This window comes from Octopus sinensis, linkage group LG18 (assembly GCF_006345805.1).
Source record: "Octopus sinensis linkage group LG18, ASM634580v1, whole genome shotgun sequence".
NCBI lineage: Eukaryota > Metazoa > Mollusca > Cephalopoda > Octopoda > Octopodidae > Octopus > Octopus sinensis.
This window is the reverse complement of record NC_043014.1, coordinates 40,424,604-40,450,620: the sequence shown is the minus strand read 5'-3', so window position 1 is coordinate 40,450,620 and position 26,017 is coordinate 40,424,604. Positions and strand designations below refer to the sequence as shown.

The 26,017-nt window shown below is 37.8% G+C and overlaps 1 protein-coding gene across 1 annotated transcript in view; it reads right to left on the bottom strand.

Moving 5' to 3' along the window:
* LOC115221252 (dynein heavy chain 5, axonemal-like) overlaps window positions 1-26,017 on the bottom strand; it is a 275,949-nt gene that overhangs the window by 92,324 nt on the left and 157,608 nt on the right. Inside the window, exons 36-42 of the mRNA XM_036510602.1 lie at window positions 23,007-23,147; window positions 18,292-18,532; window positions 17,005-17,282; window positions 10,706-10,921; window positions 9,798-10,028; window positions 8,113-8,276; window positions 4,558-4,680 (exon numbers count right to left, since the gene is read on the bottom strand). Of these exons, the coding sequence (XP_036366495.1) occupies window positions 4,558-4,680; window positions 8,113-8,276; window positions 9,798-10,028; window positions 10,706-10,921; window positions 17,005-17,282; window positions 18,292-18,532; window positions 23,007-23,147 (1,394 nt within the window). The remainder of the gene's footprint in view (window positions 1-4,557; window positions 4,681-8,112; window positions 8,277-9,797; window positions 10,029-10,705; window positions 10,922-17,004; window positions 17,283-18,291; window positions 18,533-23,006; window positions 23,148-26,017) is intronic.

The following is a 26,017-nucleotide window of genomic DNA, read 5'->3' as shown; positions in this document are numbered from 1 at the left end:
TCAATGGCCTTTTTTCTTCGCTGGTATAATTTACAGAGTTAAAAATAATGTAAAATAACAGAATATAGTTCCACTGTGTGACACCTTGGGCAAGTGTGTTCTGCTAAAGCCTCAAGCCAACCAAAACCTTGTGTGTGGATTTGGTAGATGGAAACTGAAAAAAGCCTCTTGTATGTGTATATATATATATATATATATATATATATATATATTACAGAGATGTACTTGCATAGCAAGTGACTTGATCTGAGATCGTGTGCTGAAACGAAAACAATTGCATCGTGGAAGGTGTTTATAAGCCATTTAAGAAACACACAAAAATCGTTAGATTCACTTCAACATTTAAATTTAATTTGTCAAAATATTTTCATCACTTTGAGACCACAACCTGTTCATTGAGATGCAGCACGAAATTTTGTCAATGAATAGTTCGCGGTCTCAAAGCGACGAAAATATTTTAACAAATGAAATTTAAATGTTGAAGTGAATGTGACAGCTTTTGTGTGTTTCTTAAATGGCTTATAAACACCTTCCACGCTGCAATTGTATATATGTAAGCACCAGATTTTAAAATAAGAAAAAGAACTGGGGTCAATTTATTTGACTTAATTTCTTCGAAATGGTACTCAAGCAAAGCCACAGCATAATGACAGAAATAAGTAAAAGATAAAGATAGTGGTAAATAAGTGGAACTCAAAATCACTTATTTAGATTTTAGTTAGTAAAAAAATAACCATAGTAACACAATGGTAAATGTTCACCCCCCCCCCCCAAAAAAAAAACAAAAAAAAAACAAACAAACAAAAATCATTATACTGAGAGGAAGCCAGATAAGTTTACAGTTTTAAGTGAAATTCTTCATTGAAAGAGATGAAATTGTTACTGGTGTTGTGATGTTACTTACTGGACAAAAAGATTAAAAATAGTGAAAAAAAGATTAAAATTATTATAACTGACCAAATTGTACTTCTGCAAGAAATGTATACCGTATTAAGAATAAACTCTGAAAATCTACATTCATGGATGAAACCTACAGATTACGTGGTCAGAATTTCTCATAGTGAGATTCGAGAATATATTTTCCCTACTTTCCAGTTGGTTGGGGTCTTGTGAGAAAGGGGTGGACAATTTGTTACATTTAATAAAATTGCAATAGTTTGAGTGGTAAGAAGTTTGCTTTCTAACCACATGGTTCAAGGTTCAGTTCCACTGTGTGGTGCCTTGGGCAAGTGTCTTCTACTAGAGCTTCAGGCCAACCAAAGACTTGTGAGTGGATTTGAATGGGAAACAATGCAGCACCCACGATATTCACTGGACATTGTCCCGTATAATTATCATTTATTTCACAGTCTTCAAAATCATTTGGACAGAAAAAATATGAATTCTACAGATGAGGTTAGAAAAGTACTGGAGGAGTATTTTTCATCAGGGACAAGTGAATTTTGGAAGAGGGACCGTGCAAGTCTACCTGATAGATGGAAAAGCATTTTAGAAAATGAAGGAGAGTATATTTTAGATTTAAAAAACAACTTTGTTTATCTTAATTTTGAAAAATAAAAGGAGTATTAAAAAACCGTGTTATTTATGGGATGACCCAATATATTTCAAATTTGACAAATACTAATGCACATATCAAACTTTGTAAGTGCCAATGCATGAAATTCTCAGCCCTTGAGTCACTCTGTAACTTTTGAGATTATAAAGAGATTATTAATAAAAAAATAGACACTTATGTTTTGAAGTTCTATTTTCTTATTGCATCACCAAGCATATATATATATATATATATATATATATATATATAAAGTTAATCCAAACATGAAAACACAAAGAGAAAACACAACAACGCGAGGACGTGGTACAAATATAGTATTATTGGACACCCAGGAAGGAAGGGAAGAAGGAGGGTTTAATGTTTCGAGCAGAGCTCTTCATCGGAAACATAGGAGAAGGAAAGATCCAGAGATGGGAAGACAGAGGAAAAAAATCGCCAACGGTACACACGCGGTCACATTAATATATATAGGGAGAGTTTACGTAAAAAAACAAAAGACAAAGACAGGTGGTGTACAAAACAAACAGATGTATTAGTATAACGTTCAGGAATAGAAAAAGTCTTTTACGTTTCGAGCCTACGCTCTTCTACAGAAAGGAACACAGAAAAAGACAAGGAGAGAAAAAAATGTGTGTAGTGGCTAATGACCTATCATGGTGACAAACACATACACACACACAAACAAACACAAAGTATAGATAAGTGTATTACACCATCAGTAGGAGAGGAGAGGAAAGGTAAAGAAGGAAGATGAAAGCAAATTAAAGAAAAAAAAAATACAATAAAATGTTGTTGAGTACAAGGAGGAGGTATAAGGAATTTGAATTTTCTTGAATAGTTGTATGGCTACAATTGTTTTAAAGGTTTCATGGATATAAAAGTTTATGGATATAGAAGTAGATATAGCAAGTAGATAGGTAGACAAATAAACAGACGGGCAGATAGATAGGTTGATATATAGACAGACGGACAGATAGATAGATCAATAGCTAGATGGATAGATAGGTAGATAGTTTGATAGGTAGATAGAAAGACAGATAGTTTACCCTTCATATGGTGTGTGACCTGGAAAGAGCCTTTTGCTGAGAGTTGTAGCTTATTTTGTGAGAGCTTTCAAGTCAATGATTACATAAATTTCTATATCCATAAACTTTTATATCCATGAGCCTTAAAAACATTTATATCCATAAACCTATTACAGAAAATTAAACCTCCTTGTACCGCCTTGTACTCTAAGTACCTTTTATTGCATTTTATTTTGTTTCATTTTCTTTTATTTTCTTTCATCTTTACCTTTCATAATCTCTCCTTCTAAAAGCATTATCCTGTTATCTTACTATAAATTTAACCATGTTGCATGAGATACACAAACACATTGTGTCTGTGTGTGTATGTGTATATATATATATATATATATATACATATCAGTAAAATTTAGATTCAGTTGAATATGGTACTTAAGTTAAAGGCACCAGAATTTGGTATGGTATTATCCATATAATTCAAAATGGGGTGATTACAATCAAAATAAGCAACAAGGATATCTGGATATCCTTGTTGCTTATTTTGATATATATATATATATATATATATATATATATTATACATATATAATAGAACAGGATTTGAGTGAATCAGGTACTTAAATGATAAGGCACCAGTTTAGGTCGAGAAAATGCATACACAACAAAAATGAAAGAATATATATGCGAGTACAGGCAGGAATATATTCAGGTTATGTATACAATTAACTGTACCCAACTGAGTATATCAAGAACCCCGAGGCTAATCAGGAAATGCATACTGCACTAAATGCACAGTCCATAATATATTTCAGATCTACACAAGGAGCAGGTTCTGAGCAAGGTGAATAATAAATAAATAAATAAATAAATAAATGATGATATATATATATATATATATATATATATAATAATAATAATAATAATAATAATAATAATAATAATAATATGAAGGAATATTATTCCAGACTTACAGGGAAAAATTCAATTTAGAAATACTAAATCAAATTTCACAAAATATAATATATATATATATAAAAATTAGAAAAAACCCCACCTTTTATCAATTCAATAATGAAAAATTAAATTATACCATTTAAAAAAATTACATATTATAGAAAGATTAAATATAAGATAAAACATATAACGATGATTAAGTAATGTGCAAAATAATAAATAAAACGTATATATTTGGTATATATATATATATATATATATATATATATATATGCATGTATATATGCATGTTGTGTGTATGAATGTAAGACTGTTGTGACATATGCAGAGTGGGTGGATAGTAAATAGGCATTAGAAATTGTTTATAGAATTTTTAGTATCACTGAAGTCATGATGAAAACATTTTCTAAACAGACAACACTAATGGGGATTTCTTATTGTCTTATTTCTTATTTTCCAGATGGCCAACCACTTGACTGTTCAAGAGCGAGCTAAGATAGCAGTATACTATGAAGTGTGGAATTCCATTGTTTTGGTTCAGGGATGGTGGCGTTCATAGAAAGGTAAGCATGCAACACTACGTCCGGAGACATGTGTGCTTACAGTTGGTACTATTGGGGATACATGGTCGACGTTTGAGCCTGATCATGCAATTTTTCTTTCTGGCTTTACAGGGTAAGTATGGCCGCTCCACAAGCAATGTGAACCAAAGAAGAACAAAGAGTATTCAATTCCCAACAGATGAAGATGTGAAGGAAGCGGTGCATAAATGGCTACATGACCAACTGCAAAACTTCTTGAAGGGGATACACAAGCTTGTGGACTACTGGACCAAATGCATCGAAAAGGAAGAAGACTATATAGAAAAATGACATATTGTTTATCCCCTGCTTTTGTGTAAATGCATTGTAAAAGCAAGAGTGCATATAATTTCTGAGTCTCCCTCATATTAAAATAAAATGTGTTAAAAGCATAAATCTTATTAAAATTCATAAATTCTTGTTAAAAAATGTCTTTAGATACCTGAGGAAATCTGTAAAATAGTGAGTCTTCTGGATTTGTTCACGGTATTCATGTCCAAGGTCCTCCAAAACAACACGCTCCGTTGTTTTCTCGTACCACTTAATATCAGCAGGTAACACAAACCTAGACAAAATCAAAAGAGATTATTATTTCACTTTCTAGTTTTTTGTAATTGGTTTGCAAGATTCATAATGTAAACTCCTGTGTTGAAACATATTTTGTTGTATTTTGGGCAAGTCAATATGCCAATAATATAATAGACGGGGTGACAAGCAGGCAGAATCCTTAGCACACCGGACAAAATGCTTAGCAGTATTTCGTCTGCCGCTACATTCTGAGTTCAAATTCCACCGAGGTTGACTTTGCCTTTCATCCTTTCGGAGTCAATTAAATAAGTACCAGTTACGCACTGGGGCCGATGTCATCACCTTAATCACTGTGTCCATGTTTGTCCCCCCTATGTTTAGCCCCCCCCCATGGGCAATAAAGAAATAAATTATATAATAGACAGATGCACTGGTTCTATTTTACTTCTTCCATTATTTATTTCTCAATTGGTTGACTATTTAACCTATTAACTAATTGATTGTTTGCTTAGTTAATTATTTAAGTAGATAGCCAATTGATAGCAGAACTTCAGGCAATTTAATGCCACTACACAAAGATTGACTCAGTGGAACAGATGAACTACTGGGAGAGGATAAAGGAATTGAAGCTCTACTCCCTAGAAGGAAGGTGTGAAAGATATGCAATGATATACATATGGAAGATCTTGGAAGGTCTAGCTCCTAACTTTGGAACTGAAAGCAAAACCAACCACAGAACAGGAATGCACTGTATAGTATCAAAGATCCTGCCTTCTCCATCTCAAAATAAGGAGCCAATACTGTAACAGCTTGGGTTTTAGGGGTCCACAACTACTCAACATTCTGCCAAATGATCTTAGAGATTTTCAAGGTGTAGATTTGCAAGGTCATCAAAGAGCATCTGGACAAATTTTTATCTGAAATATCAGATGGACCCACTTTGAAGCAGGAGGCAACAAAGAAGAGCAGTTCCATCCAGCTTGTGACTTCACCAGGAACAGTACAGAAAAGAAACCCAATCATGGTGAAAGGCCACTGGCTGAAACCAGTAAAATTCAAGAGATACATACACACATCACACATACACACACACGCAGATGCATGCATATAGGTGCAGGAGTGGTTGTGTGGTTAGTAGCTTGCTTACTAACCACATGGTTCTGGGTTCAGTCCTACTGCGTGGCACCTTGGGCAGGCAAGTGTCATCTATATAGCCTCAAGCCAACCAATGTTTTGTGAGTGGATTTGGTAGATGGAAACTGAAAGAAGCCCATCGTATATATATATAAAGAAATTAAAAAAGGAAAATACACACACTTTACATAATTTTAATTTCTTATATGTATTTTTCTTTTTTAATTTCTTATATATATTACAACTCACCACGTGGGGATAATCGAAATTCCTTCTTTCCTGTTACTACTATATATACATCTCTCTCTATATAAACGGCAGTTTGTCTGTGTGTGTTTCTGTGTGTCTGTTTGGTTGTACCCTCACTCTGACCACGGCTTTCAACCGATTCTGATGAAACTTGACACACACATAGCCCAATGTCATAATTCAAAACTAACGCAGCGAAAATTTTGAAAAGTTCCCCCAGTTCTGAAAAAGATCGATAAATTCGACATGGGGTCGACTATCAGAAACACAAACCACAGACGCAACTCGACCTTTTTAACTATCAAAAAAAACTTTACCATCATTTTTTTCCCCATTTTTTTGCTATTTTTTGGCTATAACTCTCTAAAAATGCTTTATAGTTATTTCCTTTACAAACCCGAGCAACGCCGGGCGATACTGCTAGTTATATATATATATATATATATATATATATATATATATATATATATATATGTGTGTGTGTGTGTGTGTGTGGTGTGTGTGTGTGTACGTATATGTGTGTGTATGTATGTATATGTTTGTGTGTCTGTGTTTGTCCCCTCACCATAGCTTAACAACCAATGATGGTGTGTTTACGTCCTCATTACTTAACAGTTCGTCAAAAGAGACCGATAGAATAAGTACTAGGCTTACAAAAGAATAAGTCCTGGGGTCAATTTATTCAACTAAAGGCAGTGTTCCAGCATGGCCACAGTCAAATGACTGAAACGTGTAAAAGAATAAAAGAATACATCATTATCATCATAATTTAACATCCGTTCTTCATGCTGACATCTACTCATAAAATCTCTCTACATACACACACACACGTGTGTGTGTGTGTGTGTGTATATATATATATATATATATATATATGTATCTATGTATGTATATGTATATATATATATATATATATATATATATATATATATATATATTATATATATATATATATGTATATATGTATATATATATATATGTATATATGTATATATGTATATATATATATAGAGAGAGAGGGGGGGAAGAGAGAGAAAGTCAGCATAAATATATAGTGGGTAAATGAAATAGATTTCCTCTGCACCTAAGAAAGGCCAATTAACAGCTGCAACACCCTTCAAAATCCCAACTGTTTTCCACTCTGGGTAAATATTACTCACTGATCCAACTTCTAGATAAAACTAAATGACTAAAGTCTTTAACCAACTGAAGCATGCCTTAACTACATCTATAAAACTTACACAAGAGCAAAACTTCTCTCTCTCATTCTTCCATCATTTCCCACTTAAGTTGCTACTTAAAAGAGTAGATGAATATCTTATAGAAGAATAAAATTGATTTGAAACTTCTCTTCCTAATCTCCTGTTCTACTTTCTCCACAACCATCACCAAAGTTAGAATAGCCGCTTTGCCATTCTTACCACAAAGAAAACAATGGATTGGTAACTAGCTCCTTTTTACATGAAGCAAAAAACGTTAGATGTAAAGAACAAAATGTTGAATGCCGATCTCAAGACACTAAGCCTGACAAAGAGCTTCGCTGACTGACAGGTGACGGTCGTTTAGAGAATGCGCGGTCTAAGACTATGCGCCTTCACTAGCCAGTCAAGGTGAGACAGTGTCACGTGACAACTTGCTGGGGCTGCCAGCTGGAGCCTAGCGGCAGGTATTTAAAGGGAATAATTTGACAAGTCAGTCAGTCACTGGCTGACACTCGCTGACGATACATCAAAGAGGCCAGGGAACAGAAGAAAGAAGATGTGCACCCAACACCAGAGCTGAAGATACCTCTGAAAGGAAGGGGGCCCCACCACGTCAAAACAGAAGAGGTCTGAGCTAACTGGATCCTATAAAGATGTCTTGAGCTAACTGGATCCTATAAAGGAGCTGTTGTGGTAGCAGACCACTAAACACTGTTGTAATTCCTCTGGAACAGTGTTCAATAAAATAAGTAGCAGATTTAAATTATTGTGGCCATGCTGGGGTATCAACCCTGAAGGTGATATCCCAGCCTGGCCACAGTCTAATGACTGAAATCATAACAGAAATAAAATAAGAGTAAATAAAGAACAACTAGCTTTCTTACCTGTCAGAGATAACACGACTACATTCGTGTTTCCATAAACCAAGCAATAATTTGGTAGAATTGATGACAGATGACTCAACATTGATCATTCCCTGCCAGATTCTGGACAAGTCTCTCAAGTTAAAAATGTAATGAAATTTTGCAGGTGTTGGTAGCATTTTTACCTGTTTATGAATGAAGTATTTTAGTAGTCGTTATTTTATGAATTTATATTTACAAAAAGATTGGGTTTTTTTATACATTATGTTAACTTCATATTTCTCCTCCTTTTGGATGGTCTGATATCTGTTTGTCATAGTATTTTATATTTCTGCTATGTTTTATCCACACATATTTAGGCTGTGGCAGAATTCATATAGAGATGTAACCACATATCAAGTTAATGGCCATTGCAATATCTCTCTCTCTATCTGCTCAGTCGAAGTCGACTCTCGGTCACTCATTGGATCAGTGTCCTCCAGTCAGTTCTATCCTGGGCCGCTTCTTTCAGATTGGCTATGTCCATTCTGGTATCACTCTTGATGGTGTCAAGCCAGTGGGTTCTTGGTCGGCAATATAGAAAATGTATATAAAGCAAAGGTGGCACCAAAGGATCCAAGTAGAGTGACAGATGTACAAAAACATGTAGGCATGACAGCAAGTCCCTTCAGAACCAGATTCAATAACCATAATTCCTCATTTAACATCAAGGAGAGGCAAAATGTCACATCTCTAGCAAGGTATATATAGCTATTGAGGGAAAATACTACACATTAAGACAAGTGGAGGATACAAGAAAAGTGTAAACTTTACATTAACAGTAGTCGGAGGTGTTGGCTGTGCTTGGCTGAGAAAGGGATCTTCTACAGATCTCTCTCCACTGAAGCACCTACCTTAACTGTAGCAGTGAAGTTTTCTGTTCCTGTCCTCATGAATGCAGATCTGCCCTAACATACCAGCTGACAACACTTTGAATATAAGCACTGGAGCATCTTCATCGTTTTTTTACTATCACTGAAATCTGAGAACTTGATATAAGATTTGCTGCCCAATTGTGACAATATACACACTCATATACATGTACATGACTATGTGGAGTGATTTGTTTTCTATATCCAGTCATCTGTCTTTGATTTGTCTAAGGAACCAGCTACAAATCAGGAAACTGCCAAAATAACAGGCCACTGGATCAGCTTAAATAACCTATGTATATATCACTATATTGACCAAACACTATCAGATGTTGTTATATACAGCTGGTCACAATATGCATCCTTGCATTGTTGTAGCTTTCAAATGATACCACACCACTGGCTAAGCAGACAGGCCAGTGTGTGTGTGTGTGTGTGTACATGCACACACACACAAATATATATGCATGTATGGATGCATATGCACATGCATGTAATTAGCAGCAACTCTCCATTCCATTAAGTAATTTACTAATTATATCACGGAAACAACAGCAACAGCAGCCATCCAAGAATTTGAACCCGGAGATCTCCATTTCCAGCGACTTCGTGGGCCACCTCCCACTGGTGTCAGGCATCAACAAAGAGCCCTCAACTACAACAAGACGACCAAAGTTTTTTTTTTTCCAAGGTCTGGGGTCTCCCGCCCTTAAGCCCTAGACCATCACCTAATCACCCTTACCTGTCTTGTTGCTTAACAACAACAACAACAACAACAGCAACGGCAATACATACCTTTGTTAGCTGCCATAATCGTCTTGTAAGAGGAATAAGTTTTTGAACCATTTCTATGATATCTGCTGCAAAACCTCTTTCTTTGCAGTAATGACCCAAACCAATTGTTGAGAAGATTTTGTCTATTGATGTATTAGATGGTAAAGTGCAATTAAAAATTGCAAAATGCCTCTTTAGGCGCTGTGGAATGTCATTCCTGCCTCCACCAGGATGTATCATAGATGCCAAGAACTAAGCAATAGAAAATGTTAAAAAAAATATTTCAAAATAGATTTATTAAGCATATTCTTAATCTTTATTTTAGTGGTAAAATTAAAATCAATTAATTTTGTTTTAATAAAATATAAAGCTAGAGTTCAAGAGAAACAATGCTGTCGTTAGTGAAAATAAAGTTCATATAAATGAATGGCGATGCCCCAGCATGGCCACAGTCATTGGACTGAAACATATAAAAGAATAAAAGAATAAATATGTGTGTTTTAAAATATGCTTCTGTGGTTAATATATATTTTTTTTAAGAAGCTCACTGGCTAATTATAACACCAGCACCTGTTCTGGCACTGTTTTTCTGTATATTGCTGGTTTAACATCCTTAAACAACCTTTATTCAGGGACCTTTTGAGTGGGATGGGTTACTCAAGCAGAAGAAAGTTCTAACTGGTCCTCATCTGCAAGGTCATGCGCTGTTTATTTTGATATGAGATCACCATGTCGCGCACATATGATTGTGATGCATGTGCCTAGTGTACCCTTATCAGATGGGTAGTCATGACGAGTATGCTGGGCTTTGTATATTTTACCCCAGTGTCACTCTGGTGGCATGCACTGCTCTCTCACTCAATAATAATAATAATAATATTAGTAATAATAATAATAGTAATAATAATAATAGTAATAATAATAATAACCTGTATATCTGTAATGTTTATAAAGTCACCAGGCTTCTCTAGACTATAATAACCATTCATTTCTATGAGTTGACGCACGATTTCATTGGCCACTTGGTCTCCCCATTCATTCACCACTGGCATGTTAATGTCATCAATGAAGACACTCATCTTCTTCCCCGCCGTGGGTCCATAGGTGTTACCCACTCGTTTATCCACATAGCTTTCTATTGATTTCTGCAAATACATGGAAAAAATGTTAAACGTTAAAAAGAAAAATTGTTGGTCGGGAAAAAAAAGAATAGTTTCATTGATTGTTGTGCCGCTATATAACTGTGAACATATCAGAAAACTTAGTAGTAGTAGTAGTAGTAGTAGTAGTAGTAGTAGTAGTAGTAGTAGTAGCAGCAGCAGCAGCAGCAGCAGCAGCAGCAGTAGTAGCAGCAGCAGAAGCAGTAGTAGTAGTAGCAGCAGAAGCAGTAGTAGTAGTAGCAGCAGAAGCAGTAGTAGCAGCAGCAGCAGCAGTAGTGGTAGCAGCAGTAGTAGTAGTAGTAGCAGCAGCAGCAGCAACAGTAGTAGTAGTAGCAGCAGCAGCAGTAGTAGTAGTAGTAGTAGTGACAGCACCAATGTTTATGCAGTAGTAGTTGTTTGGACATTAAATCTGTTTGCAGTGTTTATAATAATAACGGTTATAACCTGTAGAATGGCAGAGTTAGTTGCAGTACCACAGCAAGGGTCAATGTATTCCCTTAAATATACGTTTGAAATTGAAATCAAATTCAATGACTGGCATCCATGCTAGTGGAGCATTAAGAGTACCATACGAGTGTGATCATTGCCAGAGCAACAAACTGGCCTCCGTGCCAGTGGCACATAAAAAGCACCATTCAAGCGTGATCATTACCTGCGTCGCCTTACTGGCACGTGTGCTGGTGGCACATGAAAAAACATTCAAGCAAGGTCGTTGCCAGTGCCGCTGGACTGGCTTCTGTGCAGGTGGCACATAAAAAGCACTATTTGAGCATAGCCGTTGCCAGTACCGCCTGACTGACTCTCGTGCTGGTGGCACGTAAAAGCACCCACTACACTCTCAGTGTTAGGAAGGGCATCCAGCTGTAGAAACTCTGCCAGATCAGACTGGAGTCTTGTGCAGCCATCTGGTTCACCAGACCTCAGTCAAATCGTTCAACCCATGCTAGCATGGAAAGCGGATGTTAAATAATGATGATATGTTGTTATATTTTGGGATGGTCATTTTTACTTTTTTACTTGCCAAATAAATACATGCACTATATATAATTGTTCTTATTTTATCTTATGTCCATTATAATCTGGAAATCTTTCGTCACACACCTGTGACCTCTTCAGCAACTCTTCCATCCACATGTTTCCTCCTTTTCTGTTTAGTCCACTCTGTCTCTCTATGTGACAAGGAACATGGCCTTAGTTGTTTCTGCCCCACTAGATCAGTAAGAGGTAGACCCCTGCTATAACTTCAATGGCCAAAGACCCCTAGAGAGAAATGGAATGAGTGGACCAGATCTATACAGATCCCACCAAAACTACATTATTATGGTTATGCTTAAATGGAGGTGGTAGTAGTATTTAGTAATATGTCTTCATTCTGGGTTCAAATAAGTACTGTGAGCAAAATTCTTAGTGGCATTTCGTCCATCTTTACAATCTCAGTTCAAATTCCATTAAGTTCGACTCTGCTCTTTATCCCTTTGGGGACGATAAAAAGCGAGTAGCAATAGTGGTGACGTAATCAAATATCCACTTCCACCAAAATTTCTGGCCTTGTGCTTATAGTAGAAAAACGATAAACGTCAGCCTTTTCAAGCCTAGCAAGACTCATGGGCCCGGTTTCCCGGTTTCTGTTGTATATGTGGTCCCCCCAGTTGGACGGGACGCCAGTCCATCGCAGCGTTACTCAAGAAACAGGAAGAGAGAGTGAGAGAAAGTTGTGGCAAAAGAGTACAACAGGGGTCACCACCAACCCCTGCCGGAGCCTCGTGGAGCTTTTAGGTGTTTTCACTCAATAAACACACACAACAGCCGGTCTGGGAATCGAAACCGCGATCCTCCGACCACGAGTCCGCGGCCCTAACCACTAGGCCATTGCACCTCCACGCTCATAGTAGAAAGGATTACTATAATTATTTGTTACATAGTTATGTCAATTTAATTAACTATCCACTTCCCCACAAAATCATGTACCTGTGTTTATGTTAGAAAGCATTATCATAATTATTTCTTACATATATTTGCGTTGGTTTAACTAATTGTCCACTTCGCTGAAGAATTTTGTTTATGTTAGAAAGCAGTATTATAATTATTGGGTTCCACCGAAGTTGACTTATCCTTTCATCCTTTCGGGTTCGATAAAACAAGTACCAGTTGAGGACTGGGTCAATGTAATAATAATGATGAAAAAAAGGCAAAGTAGACCTCAGTGGAATTTGAACTCAGAATGTATTTTGGCTGGTGTGCTAATGATTCTGCCAGCTTGCCACTTTACCCTGTTAATAAAATATTGGCTTCAGATTTTGGTATAAAACCAGTAATTTCAGGGGAAGGAACAAATCGATTACATCAACCCAAGTGCTCAACAGCTACATATTTTATTGGCCCCGAAAGGATGAAAAGCAAAGTAGGCCTCGGTGGATTTGAACTCAGAATGTAAAGATGGACTAAATGTTGCAAAAACATTTTGCCCAGCTTACCGCCTTAAATATTGGCTTCAAATTTTTGGCACAAGGCCAACAATTTTAGGGGAAGGGCAAGTCAGTTACATCGATTCCAGTATTCAAATGGTACTTATTCAACCCCAAAATGATGAAAGACAAAGTAGACCTTGACAGAATTTGAAATCAGGATGTAAAGATGGACTAAATACTGGTGGAGATTTTCCTGATGTGCTAATGATTCTACCAGCTCGCCACCATGCCTTGTTAATATAATATTAGCAGTCATGCATAAAGGAACACACTGTCGGTTGCAACGACGAGGGTCCCAGCTGATACAATCAACGGAATAGCTTGCTCATTAAATTAACGTGTAAGTGGTTGAGCACTCCACAAATATGTGTACCCTTAACGTAGTTTACAAGGAGATTCAGCATGACACAGAGTGTAACAAGGCTGGCCCTTTGAAATACAGGTACTACTCACTTTTGCCAGGTGAGTGGACTGGAGCAACGTGAAATAAATTGTCTTGCTCAAGGACACAATGCACTGCCGGGAATAGCAGTCATGTATAATAGCCAATTAAGTGCACTCATTGACTTGGCATAATTATAATAATTCAGCATAATAATTATTAGCAGTGGTGTTTGATGTTTGTTGACAGTAGTTCAATTATCAATCTTACCATCAGTAGTAACTCTAATGTAATAGGTTATGAATCTATATCATGGTATTAAAGCTATCTCTTAGGTTAAGTGCTCTTCAACGAAAGTTATCTTAAACAAACAAAGCAACTGAAAATAAATCAGTACCCTAATGCAATGGTGGTGAGAATACTTATGGAATGCAACCCATGAAATCAAGAAAAGAAATTGTATCATGGAGAAATCACAGACAAATCTGACATAAAAAAATAGAACTATTTCGTTTTGGGATTTGGTTTGCAAGATTTTTTATATGAGTTCGTGTGTTGAAACATATTCTGTTGTGTCTGGGGAGGGTCATTTTCTTTTCGTGCAGGCACACACACACACACACTGACCCACACACATGTCCGCAAACAAACAAAAGGGAACATAGTGTAAATAATGGACAGAGTCAAGACTATTGAAAAGGTTGCAAGACGCAATGAAAATTTTAGGAAAATAAAAGACAATGACAGGAGACTGGGACCTTTGGAGATATGCTGTGATTGAGAAGACCCTGTTGAGAATACCCCGGATGCGTCAGGCTATATGATATGCTTGAGAAGACTTGATGAGTCAAGTAAAACCAATATTGTAGCTGTGGCCAGTGGCCCCCTCCCCACCACTGAGTGGCTCCCGTGCCAGTGGCCCGTAAAAGCATCATCCAAACGTGGCACTTAAAAAGCATCCACTATACTCTCGGAGTGGTCGGCGTTAGGAAGGGCATCCAGCTGTAGAAACATTACCAGATCAGATTGGAGCCTGTTGCAGCCACTGGCTCTCCAGACCTCAGTCAAACTGTCCAACCTATCCCTACATAGAAAACGGACATTAAACGATGATGATGATGATGATATATATATATATATATATATACATATACATATATGAACACACAAATGCACACACTGACATACACACACATATATATATATATTTATGGCACCTACATTCTTCTAGTGTGTCTCATAACTGATGTTACATAGTTTTTAAGTTGTGAAATGCTTGCTATTTATTTTACATCTTCCCAAATTTCCTGTTTCCATTTACATCTACACCTACACACATCAATATCCTTGGGAAAGAGAAACACTGACATTTTTGTGATATAATGAAACAAAAGTAAGTAGCTTGTCTACCAACCACATGGTTCCGGGTTCAGTCCCACTGCGTGGCACCCTGGGCAAGTGTCTTCTACTATAGCCTCGGGCCGGCCAAAGCCTTGTGAGTGGATTTGGTAGACGGAAACTGAAAGAAGCCCATCGTATATATGTATATATATATGCATGTATGTGTATGTTTGTGTGTCTGTATTTGTCCCCCTAGCATTGCTTGACAACCGATGCTGGTGTGTTTATGTCCCCGTTACTTAGCGGTTCGGCAAAAGAGACTGATAGAATAAGTACTGGGCTTACAAAAGAATAAGTCCCGGGGTCGAGTTGCACGATTAAAGGCGGTGCTCCAGCATGGCCGCAGTCAAATGACTGAAACAAGTAAAAGAGTAAAGAGTAAAATAATTTCATATAAAAATTTATATACATCTCTTTACTCTCTCTCTTTACTCTTTTACTCTTTTACTTGTTTCAGTCATTTGAGTGCGGCCATGCTGGAGCACCGCCTTTAGTCGAGCAAATCAACCCCGGGACTTATTCTTTTGTAAGCCCAGTACTTATTCTATTAGTCTCTTTTGCCGAACCGCTAAGTGACAGGGACGTAAACACACCAGCATCGGTTGTCAAGCGATGTTGGGGGGGACAAACACAGACACACAAACATATACACACAAACACACACACATCATCATCATCATCATCATCATTTAACGTCCGCTTTCCATGCTAGCATGGGTTGGACGGTTCAACTGGGGTCTGGGGAGCCCGAAAGCTGCACCAGTTCAGTCAGATCTGGCAGTGTTTCTACAGCTGGATGCCCTTCCTAACGCCAACCACTCTGAGAGTGTAGTGGGTGATTTTATGTGCCACCGACACAGGTGCCAGACGAGGCTGGCAAACGGCCACGCTCGGATGGTGTTTTTTATGTGCCACCGACACAGGTGCCAGACGAGGCTGGCAGACGGCCACGCTCGGATGGTGTTTTTATGTGCCACCGACACAGGTGCCAGATGAGGCTGGCAAACGGCCACGATCGGATGGTGTTTGTTACGTGCCCACAGCACGGAGGCCAGTCGATGCGGTACTGGCTACGGCCACGTTCAGATGGTTTTCTTGTGTGCCACGTGCCACCGGCACTGGTACCACAAAGATACAAATCCCATTGATGTTCATCTATTTTGATTTGTTTTGATTTTCACTTGCCTCAACAGGTCTTCACAAGTGTCACAAGAAGGAAGGTATGCACAGGTGGACTGACTACGTCCCAGGTAGGGGCCACAGGTTATGGCCTGACTAGTCTTGCCGGGTCTTCGGATGGTGTTTTTATGTGCCACCGGCACAGGTGCCAGATGAGGCTGGTGAACGGCCACGATCGGATGGTGTTTGTTACATGCCCACAGCATGGAGGCCAGTCGGTGCGGTACTGGCTACGGCCACGTTCGGATGGTTTTCTTGTGTGCCACCGGCACTGGTACCACAAAGATACAATTCCATTGATGTTCATCTATTTTGATTTGTTTTGATTTGATTTGATTTGATTTGTTCTGATTTCATATATATGTATACATATATACGACAGGCTTCTTTCAGTTTCCGTCTACCAAATCCACTCACAAGGCATTGGTCGGTCCGGGGCTATAGCAAAAGACACTTGCCCCAGATGCCACGCAGTGGGACTGAACCCGGAACCATGTGGTTGGTTAGCAAGCTACTTACCACACAGTCACTCCTGCACCTATATAGATTTAATATATATATAGATTTAATATATATATAGATTTAATATAAAAAAACAAACAAAAATATGGATAATTAAAAAACAATCGGGCAGATACCTGGAACATGAGAGGCGTTGTTGCTGAAGAAAAGTTTAAAGCTTTAGCGACGTGATGTTCAGGATTGTATTTTCTTAGAAATGCATTTATCATAACTGTTTTCGCAGTTCCTTGTTCACCAATCAACATAACTGCTTTGCCCTGTTTGGCAATGGTACTTAACAGGTAATCTGTTCTCACATTGTCTACCATTGGTACTAAAATTGATGCATACTCAGGTGTCTCGTGTTTGGGATAATGATATTCTTTAACGAGGTTATTCCAATGTACCCATGAACCTGAAAAGTCAGAAATTTAGTCAAGAAACAAGTATAAAAACAGTTTGGATATATTTATGCAGTTTATTTAAGATAATAAAATAAAAGCTTTATATCAATATCATTTATATAAGAGGCAATGACTAGTGACAAAGACCTTTGGTAATATCTTGTGCTTGAGAAGACTCGTCAAGCCGTAAGGGTGCCAGTATATGTGTATATATATCACCGTGACCGACCAGGCTATCAGATGTAGTTACACATCGCTGGTCACAATGCGTTCGCATTGTTATAGCCTTCAAATGACGCCACCCCGCTGGCTAAGCGAGCAGGCCAACAGAAGAAAGAGTGAGAGAAAGTTGTGGTGAAAGAGTACAGCAGGGATCACCACCCCCTGCCGGAGCCTCGTGGAGCTTTTAGGTGTTTTTGCTCAATATGTGGTTTAAGCAACTTGTTGCAAAAAACCCTTTATTATAATAATATAAATTTTTACCGAATATGGTCCTTTCCATACCAAAAGACAACTAGGTGAAATTTATTGATTTTATTAAATTAATTATATTTCACCCTTTATATGTATTGTGTATATATATATATATATTATTTTACAATAAAATTGGATTCAATCCTAAATCTGATTTTTTCCCTGTAAATTTGGATTTATTCCCTAATATTTATTATATATATATACATATACATATATATATGACGGGATTCTTTCAGTTTCCGTCTACCAAATCCACTCGCAAGGCTTTGGTTGGCTTGAGGCTATATATTGCCCAAAGTGCCACGCAGTGGGACTAAACCCAGAACCATGTGGTTTGTAAACAAGCTACTAACCACACAGCCACTCCTCATAACAATTTAAATTTTTTTTTAAATGTTCCAAACTTTTGGCCTTGACTGTATACATGCCAGAGAAATTGGGAAATCAGCCTAATGCTTCTTACAGAGTAATGTGGACTTACCAAAATTATCAAATCATAATCCAGCATAATGCAATATAACAAAATAACAATGTATGTCTTACCGTCAGCAGCTACCATATAATCAAAAATTGTTGACTCAGAACTTTCATCAATCTTAGGTAAATAACTGCTGACATTTGGTAATGTACGTAGAAATTGTTCCAGTTTAACTCGATCGTCCAACTCCAAGAAAGCACCGATGCTCCACAACAAAGTAAATATATAAAGATGAGCATAATGTTCTTTTATTTGGGGGTCTTTTTCGTCTTTGGCAGGAATAAGACCAGAGAGAAGTTTCGTTGCCTAAAAGAAAAAAAAGGGGGTTACAAGATCTCTGATGCATCAAATGAGCTGGACAAGTGTAGAAATTGATTAAACAGAATTAACAAATGAAGGAAGAACAAGAAGTGGAACAAATTTCTCTTCTACCAACTTGTCATCATCATCATCATTCACTGTCCATTTTCCATGCTGGCATGGGTTGGACAGTTTGACAGGATCAAGGACTGCATCAAGCTCCAGTGTCTGTTTTGGCCCTTTTTTTGCATACTTGGATGTTCTTCCCAACAGCATCATCATCATCATCATCATCATTGTTTAACGTCCATTTTCCATGCTAGCATGGATTGGATGGTTCGACTGGGGTCTGGGAAGCCAGGAGGCTGCACCAGCCTCCAGTCTGATTTGGCAGTGTTTCTACAGCTGGATGCCCTTCCTAATGCCAACCACTCCGTGAGTGTAGTGGGTGCTTTTTACGTGCCACCGGCACAGGTGCCAGGTGAGGCTGGCAACGGCCACAATCGGATTGGTGAATTTTATGTGCCACCGGCACGGAAGCTAGTCAAGGTGGCGCTGGCATTGGCCACGATTCGGATGGTGCTTTTCATAATATTAACTTTCAAGTGACATTTGGTGACAAGATGAACATCCAGCTATAGAAAAATCTGCTTCCACAGATTCCATCTGACCCATGCAGACATGAAAAAATTACTATTAAACTTAACGATGATGATTTATTGTTTGTTCCTTCTCGAGCCATGCCCGGCTCATAAGGGCCGGTTTCCCGGTTTCTTGGCGTATAGATTCCCCCACCTGGATGGGATGCTGGTCCGTCGCAGGTGAGCTGCAAGATGCAGGAGGAAAGAGTGAGAGAAAGTTGTGGCGAAAGAGTCAGCAGAAGTTTCGCCATTAACTTCTGCCGGAGCTGTGTGGAGCTTAGGTGTTTCGCTCATAAACACACACATCGCCCGGTCTGAGATTCGAACCCACGATCCCTCGACCACAAGTCTGCTGCTCTAACCACTAGGCCATGTGCCTCCACACAACGATGATGATGACATAGATGATCGTGATCAGGATCATGATGTTCAAAAGGACGAAAATAATCATACGCAGTTTTCCATGATTATTTAAAGTACATTGATATAGATAAGTGAGACATAAAATAAAGAAGAATAAATAGAATAGGAAACTAAAATAATTAGATAATAAGTAGAATATAAGATAAAGAAGAATATACGTGATAAAGAACTGCACTGAAGAATTACAATAAAATATTTAAAAGTTATTCTATTGTGTCTGGGGAGAGTCATTTTCTTTTTGCGCCTTATAAATTTTCCACTTGTTTCTTATTTTTACTTTCCTAGAGTCAAGACTATTGAAAATTTTAGGAAAATAAAAATAAGAAATACGTGGAAATTTTACCGGTGAGTGTGTTAGATTATAAGGCACAAAAACAAAACGACTCTCCCCAGATACAACAGAATAAGCTTCAACACACAAACTCATATAAAGAATCTTGCTAACCAAATCCAAAAACGAAATTTAAAAGTTATTTTATGAAAATAATACTGTTGTTAATTTACTATAATTTATCAATCATTCTGTCTAAAACACTAATTTTGAAGATTGGTCAACAATTCCTTGACATCAATGATATGACTAAGTCTTTTACTGCGACAATTAAACAAGTAGGAATGACATATCACATTACTTCAATATACATCCTTACACATAATATGGTGATGGTGACCCCCTTCAGTCAGACACTGACTATGGGTTTGCACCTAGAGAGTTACCCTCTGAGGCACAAGTCTGGGCAAGGTTGTTTTATGGAAGACCAGCAGTCGCCCATACATACCGGCCTCCCCTCTCCACATCACCGATGTTGTCCAAGGGAAAGGCAAGGGCCAATACAGCTTGGCACCTGTGACGTCGCAACTCCTTTCTACAGACGAGTGAACTGGAGCAACGTGAAATAAAGTGTCTTGCTCCAGAACACAAGACGCAGCCCGGTCTGGGATTCGAGCTCACAACCTCACGATCGTAAGCTCATTTCTCATTGTCTATAAGTAGACAAATTCAATATACATCCTTACAGATAATATATAAGCAGATAAATTTAATAGATAAATTATTTTTTACTGTAAAAGTCCAATTTCTCTGCGTGTTACACGGTGCTAGTTATAAGGTTAATAACACAGAAAGGAAATTTCAAATGATCAGTGAGAAAGCTACTTTGCTGATAATGACAAACAAACTTCTCTCATTTCCCCCTCCTCACTGGTGCAGTTCCCTGTATTACCTGCACTCTCTCTTTCTCTATCTCTCTACTGGGACAAAAGCAACCAGGTTATCTGCGAGCAGGCAGAAATGTTAGCACGTTGGGCGAAATGCGTAGCCGTATTTCGCATGCCGTTACATTCTGAGTTTAAATTCCGCCGAGGTCGACTTTGCTTTTCATCATTTCGGCGTCGATAAATTAAGTACCGGTTATGCACTGGGGTCGATGTAAACAACTTAATCCGTTTGTCTGTCCTTGTTTGTCCCCTCTGTGTTTAGCCCCTTGTGGGTAGTAAAGAAATAGGTTATCTGCCCACCTATTTAACCAGCTATCTTTCGTTTCATTTTTGTTCCGTCTGGAAACATACCAGCAACTACCCAGGAATTTTCTTTGGCCTTATCAAGTGAAGGAGAAGGATATTCAACTGTTGTCCGTGTGCACTTGTTCCTGCGTGTGAGTGCGCTTGTGTGTATGCAGGGATGAGCTTCTTTACTCTCTCTCAGTCCGAACTCTCCTCTGCTAGTAGTACCCTCCATCATACCTGCAATTCCCCTCTTCCTGGACAAACACAACCAGTTTTAGCTGACTCCCTCCTAATCTAACATAGGAATATCCATATTTTGCTACACCACTTAAATTTACATCATTCGATGACCATAATGCTTATGCTTACAACACTGCTAACACCGGCTCCTACCTCCAGTAGGGGCATCAATCTTAACATGCTTGAATGTTTGAATGTTGTCAGGTCAGAAGAGAGAACAGATGAAGCATGCCTAAAAAAACGAACACAACAACCTCCCTCTTCTTTTCAAGCACTGAATAACATCTCTCCTCCCCAAGACCTATCCCGCACTCCCTTCCGAGTTTACAAGTTGGCACTGTCAATGTTGGCACACTGAAGTGAGATTGTAGAGATGCTTGAAAGGAGACAGGTTGATGCATGCTGCATACAAGAGGTAAGATGGAGAGGAGCTTCAATTAGGGTCCTCATAGGCAAAGGCACATAGGTATAAAGTCTTCTGGCAAGGTAACATGGATGGCGTAGGTGGTGTAGGCATACGCCTTGTGGACAAATGGGTGGATACAGTCATACACGTTGTTAGAGTATGCGATAGAGAGCTTAAGCTCAGGCTAGTCCTGCAGAACAGCACAGCTACAATTATCTCCACCTATGCCCCACATGCAGGGCTACCAAATGATTAGAAGGACCACTTTTATGATACCCTTCTACAGGCTACCTCAAAGACGAGTGGCAATGACCTCATCTTTGTGGCGGGAGATTTTAATGGGCATGTTGGACATTTTTCAGTTATTATATAACAAGGTTAACCCCATGTAAGGTTTTATTATATTAAATAAATAAATAGGTAATTAATAATTGCAATGTAAAGTATCTAAGTTTCAATTAAGAATTACATAGAATTATTATCTGTAGTTTTTATTCTTTAGTTATCTATTAAGCATAACGCAGAATTCTTGCCTGCAGTTTTTGTTCTTTAGACATCCAGTAACATTATCAATTTTAGTAGAAAAATATACTCATTTTTTACATTATGTTTTTTTTTCTATGTAGATTTCAAACTGTCGAAAAATATCGAATTAGTATGGTATTTTTCATATCTTATTTTTATAAAGTAAATTCAATGACTTTGCTCTTGGTTGAATTAATGAATGTCTAAAGTTAAATTTAGTTTGGCGTTTCTTTTTGTTAGCGATTTTAACAGCTAAAATTTTTTTAGAAGTTCAGTTAGAATTTCACTAATTTGGATTGCCTTGATAATGTTGTGTTGACATAACATTTTATACACATTATTATTAATTTTAATAATATTATGTATTATTAAAAGAGACCTAAGCATAATTTGAACTCAGGACATAATGCTGGAAGAAATACCTATTTCTTTACTATCCACAATGGGCTAAACACAGAGAGAACAAACAAGGACAGACAAACGGATTAAGTCGACCCCAGTGCATAACTGGTACTTATTTACTCGACCCCAAAAGGATGAAAGGCAAAGTCGACCTCGGCGGAATTTGAACTCAGAATGTAGCGGCAGACGAAATACCGCTTAGCATTTCGCCTGACGTGCTAACGTTTCTGCCAGCTCGCCGCCTTCTATGGAAGAAATACCATGAAGCATTTTCTCCAGCATGCTGACGATTCTGTCAGCTCACCACCTTAGAATATAAAATAATAGGCATAACTACCTGAGATATGATAAAAACTTCCAAAATGTCCATTTTGAAAACAAAATTCTGAATAGAATAGTTAAACACTACGGGGAAACTTTCTTCAAAAAGATTCATAATTATCGTAGCTTCTTGCAAAGGTCTGTGATTTAGCCATCCCTGGATGTGTGAAGAAAAAAAATTAACAATTAAGCATTATATCACAGTGGACATATGTAAAGCATATATTTAATCAATAGAAAATAAAAACAAATGGGATATTTTTTAAAGAGTAAAAGACCCCCTTCGGTCATGAATGACCATGGGATTGCACCTAGAAAGTTACCCTCCTAGACACAAGTCCGGGCAAGGTTGTTTATGGAAGACCAGCAGTCGCCCATGCATACCAGCCTCCCCTCTCCATGCCACCAGTGTTATCCAAGGGAAAGACAAAGGTCGATACAGCTTCGCACCAGTGATGTCGCAACTAATTTCTACAGCTGAGTGAACTGGAGCAACGTGAAATAAAGTGCCTTGCTCAAGAACACAACACGCAGCCCGGTCCGGGATTCGAGCTCACAACCTCACGATCGTAAGCTCGACGCTCTAACCACTGAGCCATGCGCCTTTTAAAGAGTAGTGAATCTCAAAACAAATGCTGTGTTTGCAGTTATGCTGGCGCTCCATTGGTTATGACATGGGACTTGAACATACATCTGTAAACATGACAAGATATATGGCTTCAAATTCCACAAGTAGCTCTTGACCTCTTCTATCCAGAGGAGTATTAACCTAATATTCCAGTTGATCCAATGAATGAAACAACTTGCTAATGAAATTAACATGAATGGTGAAGTTGACCTTGGCAGGGCTTGAACTCAAAATGTAAAGTACCAAAACAAGAACAATAACAACAGTTTCTGATTTAGACACAAGGCCAAAATTTAATGGGGTGGGACAGTGGCATAGTTAATAGGGAGCAAGGCAAGCGACCACCCCACCTGAGCTCATTTCTCAACATTGGTGCCTTTTCAGCAAATTTTTTAACTCTTTAGTTCACTTGTGTGATAAAATTCAAATCTTGGTTTGTTTGGAGTTATTTTTTTTTTTGTTAATTGCATGGCCTTGGGAGAACTTTCTGAAGTCATTACTTAATTTGACCCTGTGTTTTGGGACTGTCTTCTCATCACACCTATATTGATATTGACTCATGAAATTAATGAATGTTGACTACAACTACGTATATTATAACTAATGGAAAATTTCACAATATAGGCACAGGAGTGGCTGTGTGGTAAGTAGCTTGCTTACCAACCACATGGTTCCGGGTTCATTCCCACTGTGTGGCACCTTGAGCAAGTGTCTTCTACTATAGCCTTGGGTTGACCAAAGCCTTGAGAGTGGATTTGGTAGACGGAAACTGAAAGAAGCCCATCATATATATGTATATATATACACATGTATGTGTGTGTATATGTTTGTGTGTCTGTGCTTGTCCCCCCAACATCGCTTGACAACCGATGCTGGTGTGTTTACATCCCCGTAACTCAGCAGTTCAGCAAAAGAGACCGATAGAATAAGAACTAGGCTTCAAAACAATAAGTCCTGGGGTCGATTTGCTCAACTATAGGTGGTTCTCCAGCATGGCCACAGTCAAATGACTGAAACAAGTAAAAGAGTAAAAAGAGAGCAAAGAGTATAAGAGAAATGAATTAAAATTATTTTGTATGTGTTATGGTACATTTTTTTTAAATGCTCCCTCCTCCAAACTTTAGAGCCTGGCTCCACCTCTGGGAGAGGGCTAGTTCATTAAATCAATCCTGCTTCTTGTCTGGCATTTTGTTTTACCAACAGAGGTAAAATGAAAAGCAAAGCTGACCTGAATAAGATTTGAACTCAAAATGCCCAAAGCTGGAACATGTTCCACGAAGCACTTTGTCCAACACTCTAATAAATCTGATTATATATATATAGGAATTGCACCACTTTATATATAGGAAGTACACACACATACACACACACATAGATTTATTGTATATATATATATATATATATATATAAAAAATTGGGTACAAAAAATTCAGGGTGAATACTTGATAATTGTAAGCACCTGTATATGCCATTTAGTGGTGTAGGTGATAGAGTATATTTATCAAAAAAAAACATAATGCAAAGGATTTAGCGGTACATATACTTCTGGCTTTTATTAGATGGTTTATATCAATGCATAATTGATGTAATTTGTATGTCAATAGCCTTCTTCAGCCGCGTACAATTACTACTCCAAGGACATGTATTACATTATAAGTTTGGGAAAAAGATGAATTACGTTGGGGATGCAAATCCTCATAGTCGCGTACGACAGAGCGAGGCACCAAAACAAAATCGAAGCGTCCATCCCGTTTTTCACTCAATGTAGAATGAGGAGATGAGGAGATATATATATATATATTATAAATGAAATTATATGAACAAAAGTGTTCAAAAAGGGTATTCAATACAATTGTAGAATAAAATGTATATAAATGTATATATTAATATAGTCAATGCATGGGCTAACACATAACTTCAAATAGTTCCATGATCGCAATAATTTTCTGATGGTTTCACGGGATATCAATTCATATGGTACAAGTTGGCATGTCTTTATGACAAGTCACTAGTTTCACATTTCCCAATCATTGATTCGGTTTTAAAATCTATGGTGAAACTACTAGTAGCAGTATATACTTCATAGAATGGTCCACTCTGTAAGATGGTTGGTGTTAGGAAGGGCATCCAGCCATAAAAACCATGCCAAAACAGACAGTTTTCTCTTTATTATAGGCATGTAGCCTGAATATAGAATGGACATTACAATTACATACAAACAATACAAAATTTGGGGTACATATAAAAAATAATGGATATGATATGAGTTATGGGCAATGGGAAAGGGAATGGCTTACAAGTCCCCCAAGCTCACAGTTTCATTTTACAGTTCTTTATACATTTTGTAATACAGTTTGTAATCGTTCTATTTATCTATCAGTTATATATTCAATTATGTC